General features: G+C 37.8%; 1 protein-coding gene across 1 annotated transcript in view; it reads left to right on the top strand.

The window, feature by feature from the left end:
• Window positions 1-8,386, top strand: part of arhgef9b (Cdc42 guanine nucleotide exchange factor (GEF) 9b) — a 94,607-nt gene extending 86,221 nt beyond the window's left edge. The window contains 2 exon segments of the mRNA XM_067390944.1: window positions 5,982-6,136; window positions 6,139-8,386. Of these exon segments, the coding sequence (XP_067247045.1) occupies window positions 5,982-6,136; window positions 6,139-6,189 (206 nt within the window). The 3' untranslated portion in view covers window positions 6,190-8,386.
• The last annotated feature ends 3,709 nt before the right edge of the window (window positions 8,387-12,095 follow it).

Below are 12,095 nucleotides of genomic sequence, written 5' to 3'. Positions count from 1 at the left end.
TTTGAGGTTGTCCACCTCCTGTTTCAAAACAGCAAGGATGTGGGCCAAGAAAAAGTTGACTTCAGTCAGATCATTGTGATCACACCTCTGGTTTGAGTCATCTGCCTTTACTTCTCTTCCATCTTTGTCCAGTTGCTTTTGGCTCTGGTGCTGTAATTGATCAGCAGCACTGGTTAGGAGGGTGTTCCTCACGACACATAGCCAGTCCTTTTGGTCTGCCATCTGGGCAGTTAGGCTGAGCATCTGCAACATTTAGGCACGCTTGTGGTGAGAGTAAGGGCAAGAGACTACTGCAAGATCAAACAGAATTTAGGGCTAAAGGCACAGTGAGCAGCCAGGTGTATAAAATACAGCTAGCTTTAATAAATGGCTTAAGATGGTTCTTGTGGTCAGATTATTTCTTAGTATTTCTTACTGATGGCTCACAACAGGCTTGACCTCCGAACAAATGGAAAAGAGAAAGAGAGAGGAAGAGGAGAGCTTTCCTATTAGATTGTGCTTATTAGTGGTGCTCAAAATTATGCCATAGCAATCATTCGGATTCCTTTGTAACTGGCTCATAAAATTGAAGCAACTGTTGTAAATAAACAAAATCAAGAAGGAGAGTATGTCTAGTTGCTTGTGGTTATATTGGGAAATTAAACCACACAAGACTAAACAGGAAAATGTAAATAAATCACATAGATGAAAGAAATAAACAAATAGCTGACTGCTATTATAATTAAAATCAATAAAATATTTAAAGAAGTGATTAAAACAGCAGAATGACCTGGTATTGGGAATAGTCAATAGCACTAGTGATTAACAATTAGATTAGCTTTGGAAATCACTCTATAGTTGGTCACAGCTGCAGCGTGTTCAGGACCACACCATGTGTGTGTCCCTCCCAGAAGTTTAGTCAACGTGTTATTGAAATATCTCAATAAATCCTAGAATTCTTCTTTAGTTAAACAGTTTACATGTAATTAAATTTAGATTTAATCACCCTAGTAACTGCAGATTTAGCTGAACAGTGTTCAGGGAGAAATGCACCTAAGTGCAGGTGAAATTAGCTGAGAAGAATTAAAGGTAAGGAAAGAAAGAAATCAGAAAACCAGGAATGTGGTTAAGGAAATTGGTTTAGATCAGTTCACACTGCATACACACAAGCTATAGTTAAAGGCTTCACGTAAATGATGCTAACCACTAACTGTAGAAGCTATTAGTTAGCTTAGCCTGAGGTGCAGGGCTGCTAGGTGAGGTTAGCTTAGCCACCTAGCCTGGTTTGTTTACAATATGGCATCACAGGGTGATGAGTTAGCACTTCCTGTGACAAGTCGTTGTCATGGGAACCAATGCACATTTGGGCAATTCAAACAGTTTATTGAGACTGTCTGCTCATTTCAAACAAGTTACGTATAGAGTTAAAATGTGACGCTTATACTTTCAGATTTTCAAAAACTTGATATTACATTCAGTAAAATGCAAATATGTTTTGGCATTTGCAAATTTTACTCATGTAAACTCTTCTCTCTACTTTAAACAACGTCTTGTACTTGTTTAAAGGGTAATTACACAGTTTGCTGTAAGTCAAAGCTTGTTTAAGCATATATAGTTAAGTCCGTCTTGTGCATGAATACTGATATTCCTTTCAGCGAGTGAAACACAGTTTTGGTCAAAAGGTAGCTATGCTTGTAGGTGCAGGCAAAGTTTAGATGAATGACATCAATCTTAACTATAACAGGGGAGCATTACCCAAATCTACATTTATATAACACTGTACTGAGATTCATTCATCAGAAACAGGTTAAGCAATACTGCAATTGGTATTTCTCCAACCAAAGCAGAATAATCAATTCTGGTACAGTTTACATGCCGCTGAGCTGAGATTCCTTCGTCAACACAGGCTTACGCTCTAATACTGAGATTAGGATTTCTTCGCTAAAATCAGATTAACTTTACACTGATACCATTTGAACATATGCTAAAATGTGTCAAGAGTAGACTCTTTCAGTTACAGTAGAGATGTCAATTCAAGCCATCACTTTATCAGCATCTAACAAGCCAGCAATTAGTGACCAAAATGCGCATCGTCTGACATATTCTGACTGGAATTATCAAATGCACACTTTTAAATTGACAGTGGTTTAAGCTCATAATCTTTGTTTATTCATGCCCATTTCATTCTCCACCATTACTGTAGGGAAAACACCCTAGGAAGTAAAATTAGCTCAAATGAAATATTTATAGGGAATTATAAAGAGTTGTTTAGATTACGACCGAGCAACTGATTCGTCCAGCGTTCATTTGCTCGAGCCGTAATAAGCTCTTGTAACGGATATAAATATCCAACAATCGTGAAAACACTGATTAGAGCACGGTAACTTGATCACAGTTTAAGACATTAAATCATAAAGCACATAATACAAGACACTTTCCTTTTAAAATCTACAAGAGATTTTATTTATTCTAACACAAACTAATCTAACACAAAGGCACGCACATACACACACATTCATACGCGTTGCAGTAAGAAGGAAATGAGAGAGAAAGAGTTTTGAAAGAGAGAGAGAGAGAGAGTGATCTGATTAACCGAATTCCTATCAATGCATTTCAAGGACCAGAATGAACCATGAATCATTCATTTATGCACCAGTTCAGTTTTGGTCTGGAGGTACTTGCTTGCGTTGACTTAAAGGTGAATTTCCCTCGTCGTGCAGAGAGGGGTTTCCCAAGTCGATGATTGGTCCAGATCAGGTCCGTGTGGAACAATGAAGGAAGTCTCTTTGTCGCTGGAGTTGAAGCGGCAAAAGTCGTTGGTTGAACTTTGCGGCGAAACGTAGGACCACCGAGACTTTCAGCGGTAAAGGAAAATTAAGTAAAGAAAAGAAAAGTGAGTGAAGGTTGGATGGCTTGAATGGGCGGCTGGTCTGTTCTTCTTGTTACTCCATTGTTCTTGGTACTCTGGTCATGGTTTCTCTTACCAGAACTAACCAACTCCAGTTCGTTTACTAACCAACTTCTCTCCATTCACTATCTTGCAATATGATCATTTAAACTTAGTTGTTTGTCACACCTCTGAGGAGTCTTGGCCAATCAGACATTGTCCTGTTTCAAGAGGGCCTTCCTCTGCCCCCAATAAAACATAAGTGTCACATCCCGGTCTGTCTCTGCTTTAGCAGAGTGCCATTTTAACATAATTGCTGTTAAATGGGATACAATACATTTTAAACAGATTTCATTCAAGTCAGAATATAGGAAAGGGAGAAAGAATCAAATTAAGTCCAAATAAGGCATACTTCCAGTCATTCAGTCAAGAGTTAACGCATTTACACGAATTGTGAGTGTTCTAAAGCCTAACTGTTTACAGGTAGTACTTGTGGACACATAATGCAAAATGTATGTAGTTAAAAGATGTTTGATAAGTCCGTTAAAATTGTTGGAACAATTTTGAAGAAGATTTATTTGTTCAACAGTCTCTTTGGCTCTCCTGTGAAGTAAGGAAACAAAAGGGTCTGGATTGTCTCTCTGTCTTCTTGGGTGACCCTTTGGTATGTCGCTTCTGCTATCAGGAAGCATGTGTCGTAAAAGTAATCAGCCTGGCTTTATCTGCAGACGGTCCGGAGCCGGAACCTCAATTCTGAATTAGAATTATGTTTTGAAAGAATCATCATTCATTTGTCTGGTTCGTCCACAGTTGCTACACTGCAGTGTTGCAGTGTAACACTGTTGCAGTGTTGTATGTCTGGACCAACACATGCTTGCCCCTGGATCAAAGGTCGAAACCTCCACAAGGCTAACAACACAGCCAACAACTCAATGCAGTTGATGTGCCAGTGCAGTCAAGGGTCCGTCCAGGAACCCAACGCTAAATGCCCGTTGCAGTGTTGTTGTTGTCCCTCATCACAGCTTGTCGCGCTTACCTGATCCCGTGTGCAGGTCCGATGCAGGAGAACGTGATTCGACAAGATATCTGCATCCACCAAGGCTCTGTTGCGAATGGAGTGAGGCTTGACCCTAATTGCACAGTTCAGAAGCCTCTCCTCCTTCCCTGGGTTGCCTGTCTCAGGTCTACTTTGAAGCCTTCTAAGCGTTCTTAGTAGCCTGTTGATGGGCGGGTGCTGCCACCTTCCTGCGTGAGGACTGTTGTGCTGGTCTGGCTGCAAATCCAGGCGGTGGCGGGGCCAGAGCAGCTGGAGCTGGGATGCTTGCAGCCTTGGGGGTTTAGAGGTGGAAGCTGACCCACACTGAGGCAAGATGTTTTATCACCTCCATCTGTTTCTTGACTGCCGAGAACTGCCGTGCAAAGTCCTCAACAGTGTCACCGAATAGGCCACCTTGGGAAAGTGCAAGCGCATAACCTGCACTGTTCTTAGCCCGTAGGGCATGGTCATTTACAGAATGCAATGAGTTCCTGCATCATCTCTGTCAGTATTTTGATGCAACGTCGAAGAGACCGCCAGATAGGGAACATGCAGTTAATGGATCACACTATCAGAGAATGACATTAATTCTGTTAAAGTTATAATGCAATAATCTATAACAATAGGCATATTTAAAGATCGATCCAAGACTCTTTATTGCCAAGGGGCAAAGAGCAGTCTGATCTGGCCTGTAGCTGCTGTGTGTTGAGCTACAGTATGTTGTTCCATGTGCCAACTGGTGGATATTGTGTGAAGCATATTGTGTGAAGCACAACACATGTATTTAAATTCTAAGTAGCATTCCTGCAAGATGCTGTGGTCACATGTAAAAATTGAAGGCCCCATATCTCTCTTCAGCAAGCAGATGCACAAACTGGTGCAAATGAAATTTGAACATTCATCACTCATATTCACCAGTCATATTCATTAAGCAAGTGGTGAGCATTATATATTCTCCTACCAATGCTGGCTCTTTCTCCCATTGTAATCTTTAATTTTGAAAATGTAATGCTGATGATAAATAAAATGCAGAATATAACATCTATTGCTTTCAGCCTTTGTGAAGTGACCTTTATGAATTTGTGTGTATAGCACGGCATTTGAAGATCCATTTTGCATAAACTGATTTAAGTGTAAATGAAATCAGACAGCAATCAGATCTCTCAAAACACATGAAACCACCACATGTCAAAACTTGTGTAAACACTTGCACTACATAGCAATGACGTGTATATCCAAGTGGATGAGACAGAGGGAAGTTAAGGGGACAGGGAGGCCTTTCACTGCTATTATATGGACAAGTATGAACAGAAGATTTGTGTTCCAGAAAAGAAATGTGATACAGCTTTAGAACAGGGTGAGTAAATAATGATTGAATTTTTATTTTGGGGTGAACTATCCCTTTAAGATGCTCTGAGTACTCAACATAAATTAACTAAAGCAAAAAGATTGTGTTTCAAAATGCCATGGAAACCTTTTTTTTTTTTTTTTTTACTAGAAAACCAACTGCCTATTTATGTTTATATATATTTATATTTATTGTTTCTGCTTATACTGTACAGTTGGAAAAATGTAATTGCTTAGAATGAAATATGACTGTAGTTCGTACTTATTGATTTTGTCATGACTAAGGTAAATTCTGCCAAAATACCATAGTTACTACATAGTACTAATATTTGGACACACGATGACCTAGAGACCAGTTGGTTACAAAAAAGTGACTCAGAAAAGTGAAACAGAATAACAGAAGTAAGTTCTGAGAAAAAGCTTCAGCATCATTTGTTTGCAGATTCCACTTGGTATGACATTTTGTATCCAGTGCAGTTCAGATATAATTATATCCACTTTGTCATCAAAACAGAAGTGAAATTTTCTTAAAACAGTGGCTGTATTAACTATGGTATTTATTTAGAAACTGTGGTACATTTTAAGGGCTGTACTGTATGCTGTGAAGCATGATTCATCATAGCTGTGCATTGATTATTTTGCTTTGAGCATTGACACTCTCTTCCCATTGGCTACATTTTTGTCATTTCTCAAACATCTTCTGTCTCTGTCTTTTGACTTTGTGTTGAGCAGGTTTGAGCCAGAGCAGGCGTGTCTCCCTGTCGGACCCCTCGTCTCATGGACCCTTCCTGCTCTCTGATGACACTCAACAGTCAGATGTAGTCGAATTCCATGTTTCCAAATCAGGACAATCTCCATTCTGGCAAAACTTTAATAAATTCACATCGTTAAAAAATGGGAAAAAATAGTTAACTCTGTGTCTGAATGCTCCCAGCAATGAAGTTCAATTTCAAGTGTATTTATTGACAGTAAAAAGACCATGAACCTTCATCTGAAGATAACTGACTGACTGACAATCATGACCCTGTTATAATGAAACCTGTCAAGCGCCCAAACTAAGATGTATGCTGTATCATTCATCATTACTGTATCTTCACCAACTTCGCATTGTGGTATTTTGAACACAAAATTCAGTAGAAATGATCAGCATACGGTGCTCTGTGTCCTGCTGTGTCAGTGACGGCCATCAAATTGATATTTGTTTTAAAGCTTGTTGATCAAAGACATTTGCACCAGTTTAACATTGGCATGAGGATACTCACGTGTACTATACAGTACCATTCATAAGCAGGATGTAAGATTGTAAGAATAACACAGAATTAACAACCAAATCACCTAAACAGGGTATTGCTTTCTAATTTACAACAGTGATTTTGTCAATCTGAGGAACGCAGTTTGACAATAAGATTATTCTTAGTATTAGTTAACAAGCATTATTCCAGATTTGTGAAAGAGTCACAATCTTGTATCATGCTCTCCTCAATGAATCTCATATGTTGTATGATACTGTCTGAACTCATTTCATATGATATAGATGTTTTTGTATGTCTATGAAAGGTAAAGTAGATTTTTGAATTTGCCTCCAAAGGGGGTTATTTTTGATTGTATTATATATTTACTCTGTAGTAAGCACACTGAAACCATTCATATGTATTGTATTTGAGTTTTTTTTTTTTTTTTTTAATTATTATTATTTGTTGTTGTTAATTTGTAATAGCTACTCCGAATACTATTTATTATCGTAGTTAATGGCAAATATTAAGCAAGTTGTTTTTATGCATACAGTAATGTGCAGAAGTCTTGGGCCATATATATATATATAAAATTACCATTCAAAAATAAAGGTCATTTATTTACTTTATGGATATGTTATGTTTCCTTTGTCTAATGCCATGTCATAAAAATAGCCAAATGGCCTAAGAGTTGTGTACAGTGCTGTGCATAGAGTGCACTACACATTATGTATGCTTATGAGAGGAAACTTGATGACTGTTGATAGACTTCGATTGAAATCCTTTGGCTCTCTGGCAAATTTACAGTAAATGAATGTAAATAATGGGACAACAAAATTCAGCAAAATAACTGAACAGTTGTCTTGTAGTGCCACAGAACAGGAGTGTATTAGCATAACCTTCAATACTGAGGAGACATGGTAGACTATGAATGTCTATGAATATTCGCAAATGATTTAGCAGTCAAGAAAAGTGTGACTGGCTTCTCCCTTTCTGATGACATTCAATGCAATGAAATCCACAACCTTTAGAGTTCAGTTTTCTTGCTTTGAATTAAAGCTTTTTTAAAAGTGATCTGATCAGGCAATGGCCCATTTAATGTTTGTTGAGAATGTGTCAAAAAACCTTTTGTGTGATTGATTGCAATGCCTTTACTTCACATTTCTGTCTATTACTGTAAATGAAGACAACTGACAACATGAAATGAAATATTTGTTTAGCATCTTTTCTGGATTTTCATCAGGTTTAAAGTCTAATATTCTAGAAGAAACCCTACTGAAATTGAAAAATAGCTTGTAACCACATTCATTTATTGGTGACTGGTGAATTAACAGGTTACATTTGGCACAATGCAAAGCAGCCAATATAAGCAGAAAATGTGAAAATTGGTTTGTATGATATGTGCTCATATCTATAGATACACCTAAGCAGTTATGTGATTAAATAATAACTATATAACCTATTGGTGTTCAGTAATAATGCACTTCCTTATTTACTTTCTTATGAATGTTTTGTATGAATTTACATATTGTCAGCTGTAGTGATGTGCTATGTTTTAAAGTAAAGAATGAGAAATAAGTACATTCTGTTCTGTTTTAATTTTAAAGGCTTAACAAATGTAAACAACTACTGTCATGTTCAGTTCTAGTTTTAGTTTCATTATCAAGGACTTTTAGTTTGCTTCTGTTTGTTTTGTATGCTTCTGTCAGTTTATCCTTTGTTCTATGTTCCTGTTTGTCATTAGTTACAATGGTTATTCATTATACTTATGGTTATTCATTATTATTAGATCACACCTGTTTGCATTTGAGTTCATTATCTTGTGTATATAAGCCCTTCAGTTAATTTAGTTATTTGTTTGGTGATGGTTGTGTTTTAGTACACACTTTTGCATTGTATACTCTAGTTGGATTACTGCTTTTGTTTTGTTTTATTAAAGAAAACTATATTGTTTGAACTACATCTTCTTTGTAATCCTTTGGGGGCATGACACCAGACCTATGAGAATGAATTTGGACATTGCAGCAATTAATGTAGTTTCAGAAGGAACTTTTCATGGACCAAAGGGGACTATAGTTTTTATTTTTTTCAAAACAGCTGAGATCTGGAAGACTTATCAGGGCACATGCTATCATCTCCTATTATGGAAGGTTTCAGGTACGGGCTGAACGATGAGGTCGGCTTCCTGTTGCCAAAGGGGGATACCAGCTGGACCTTAGAAGAGTACTTCGCTCTGTGGGTGGATGGGTCCTCAGTTACAGTAGGTGAAACTGTAAAGATGCAATCTCCATTGTCCAGTCCCACCTTGAACCCATCACTACAGCAAATCCCAAGTCCACCCAGCCACGTCCCACACCGAGCACAGAAAGGATGCCACAACCCACTACATATCGAGAGCCTGAGCCTGCCGCTCCTTCCTCCTCTACCCAAGACAGCCAGTCTTTTGGCCCCACCTCCGCTGGCTCTCTCTAGTCCCTCGCATTCTCCACTGTTTACTCTACCCTGCAAGTCATATTCGTCTTGGGTCTTATGGTCACCGGCTCTGACTTTTAAAGTGGAGTTCCTGGCTTAGCTCGGGTCGCCGATCCCTTAACTCCACCTCAGCCCATCAGCTCCCGTTACAACTTCTCATAAAAATAATAGCTCAAAGAGAAGAGAGGTTATGTAACAAACAAGAATGAGTAAATGGCGTAATTATTCAAATCTATTTATTCACTCACAACGACATATAACGATAATAACAAACATTAACCAAGTAAAGAATGTAACAGAATGGACAACAACTAACAAAGGAAAAAAAAAATTAAAATATAAAGACACTTGTTTGTGTTAAAATATGTAGGCCTACCAGTCGGAGACAGAAGATCACAGTTCAGGTTGTTTATTGGACACAAGCAGAGGTAACAGAGATAACAGGTGAGTTGGCAGTGGTTGTAAAAGTGAATGGTGATTGAATGAATGGTAATACTGTCCTTTGTGGTTTGCAGGTTGGATGCTGGAGGATAATGGTAGCAGATAGAAGGCAAGGATGGCGGACGACACTCACACACAGATGTGGAACACAGGAGGGAGCGCGGAGACACAGGAGACAGGTAAGTAGCAATGTGAGTCCTTGAGGTAAGCATAGAGGTAAGTTCCTTGATGCGAACGAGACCGGACAATGTAATAGAGTGTGTGAGTGTCTTTTATGTGAGTGCTGATTGACATGGTGATGATGTGCAGGTGTTTGTGATCAGTACTCAGGGGAAGGTGTGCGCTGTGATTGGTGGGTGCTGGAGCCTGGCGGGTCTGTGACAGTTTGCTGGCAAGCCCACAAAATCTGTTCTTGCATCTCTTTCTCCTCCTCGTTGGCGTCTTTTTATCTGCCAGCCCAGTGAATCAGCCACTCTCAAACAATGAACAGATGCGTCCACCTGAGAGAAAGAGAGAGAGAGAGAGAGAGAGAGAGCGTACAAACGCAAAAGGACAGAGCGACGCCAAGAAAAACAAGGGAGGGGCAAAACAAAAAGACAAGACACAGGGCAGTTTTTGAGTCGAGTACACATGTGAAATAAAACCAACAATTACATAAATTATCCTTGCGAAAGAGACCATGTATTTCCACGTACGTTACAGGAAGACCAATGGATTGTGGTCAGTAAAAAGCACCACAGGCACAGATGCAGACCCTAGATCAAAATGTAAAGCAAGTAACATCGCAAGTGTCTCCTCTTCTATGGTCGAATAGTTCAGCTGAGGCCGACTAAACTTATAGGGTTAGTTCACCCAAAAATGAAAATTCTGTCATTAATTACTCATCCTCATGTCGTTCCACACCCTAAGACCTTCATTCATCTTCAGAACACAAATTAAGATATTTTTGATCAAATCTGATGGCTCAGAGAGTATGGAAGTAAATTAATGCCAAATGTTTTTGAAATAAAAAGCTTGTTGAATTGCTCTAACTGAAAAAAAAATATGCATTACATTAGCTGTACTTGCATTTAGATGCACTGTATTTTTAAGGCTTGCATTTTTATGGGATGAAATTCAACACAGTCGTATATTTAAGCTGTGAATATTTCAATTAAAAATATTTCACACACATTTTCATTATTAAAAATTAAATAATTCATATTCACATTTCAAATTTCACTTCCAAGATATTTATTCTGTTTAAAAATACAACCTATAAAATTCGACTAGCAATTTTCAGTCCATTTTATTTCACTTTACAAATTCGCTTCCACAAATTCAGTGGCTCAAATTCGGCAGAAAATTCAACATTTCACATCCGGGAACTGCAGGAAGAGCAGTAGAGTGCCGATGCATCATCTCTATCTGGGTCAATATATAATTGAGGGAGTTTTCATGTCCATGAGATTTATCTCGCAAACATGATTATTAAAATAAAATTTTAAAAGTCTTCAGTGTTCTTCATGATCTTGTCTTTACAAATTTCATAGTTAATTATTATGGAAATAATCATATATTTATAAAAATTTACTAGATATCCCTAAAATGTCAACTAAATAACCGTCCGAAATGAATTACAACCACAATCTCATTACCTAAAAAAACATTTAAAAAACTTATTTAAAAACAGTTTTAATTATATTATTTACATTAAGTTGAAGTAATTGTGAACAATGTGTCTTTTTGGGCAATATGTCACATTTTCGATTGAAATTGACAAATTGAATATATGTCCGAGAAGTCGCTGTCATCTAAGTTACCCATAGCAAATACACCCCTCAAGGAAGAGTGTGTTTTCCAAATCACATGACCTGCTCCACATGATGTCATTTCCTCCTGAAAAGAAAACTAGCAAGACTCAAAGGTATGTTCTCCCTCCACATTTTCAGTTATTTCACCTAAAGTAGTGCTTAGGGCAAATGTGTACTTATCATATGTCAACAATGTTACTACAATGAATTCATAAATAACTTTGAATTTCAATTCAACTCAGTTGTACATATACTATTTAGAAGAACCTCTCTGTAAAATGCCATGTGGTGTCTGGTGCTAGGCAACCATTTTGATTTTATCCCTAAAAACAGCAAAAATGTCAACTAAGTTACCAGTCACCTATGTTACTCTGCAAAGGTAACTTAGTTGACCAAGAGTAACATAGTTGACATTCATGACATGTTCTTATAGTTTTCAGGAGTTCATTTAATATTCTAATTGTACAGTAACTATAAAATACTTTGCAATAAATATTATAAAAGTAAACTTGTTTTCAGGCAAATGCCACGATTATCTGCTGCAGAAAAGATGTGCTCAGGTTGATTCCTGCCCCACAGCACGTGACAGCATGTCATGTTGAAATAAAAAGAGATGTGTGGGAAGATATTGCCAAATCATATCTTACAGTTTTTCTCCATTGGTTTGGCTCATTTCTTGAAACAGAAATTACATTCTCAAAACTACATGGACAAACCTCTAAACCACTTGGCAATTGTTCACAACAGAATTGAATTTCTCATTCATTTTGCAAATTGCAAATGTCTAAGTACATGTCTCAATGTCTCACTACATCTTTGGGAATGATTAAGTACAGGTAGCCTACATTTAGCACAATTTCCAAGTGAATAGATCTTGTTGATCTAAACTGATTGTCGATTCTCAGTCT

This window comes from Chanodichthys erythropterus, chromosome 1, assembly GCF_024489055.1.
Source record: "Chanodichthys erythropterus isolate Z2021 chromosome 1, ASM2448905v1, whole genome shotgun sequence".
NCBI classification, from domain to species: Eukaryota; Metazoa; Chordata; class Actinopteri; order Cypriniformes; family Xenocyprididae; genus Chanodichthys; species Chanodichthys erythropterus.
This window is presented reverse-complemented; position numbering and strand designations above follow the sequence as displayed.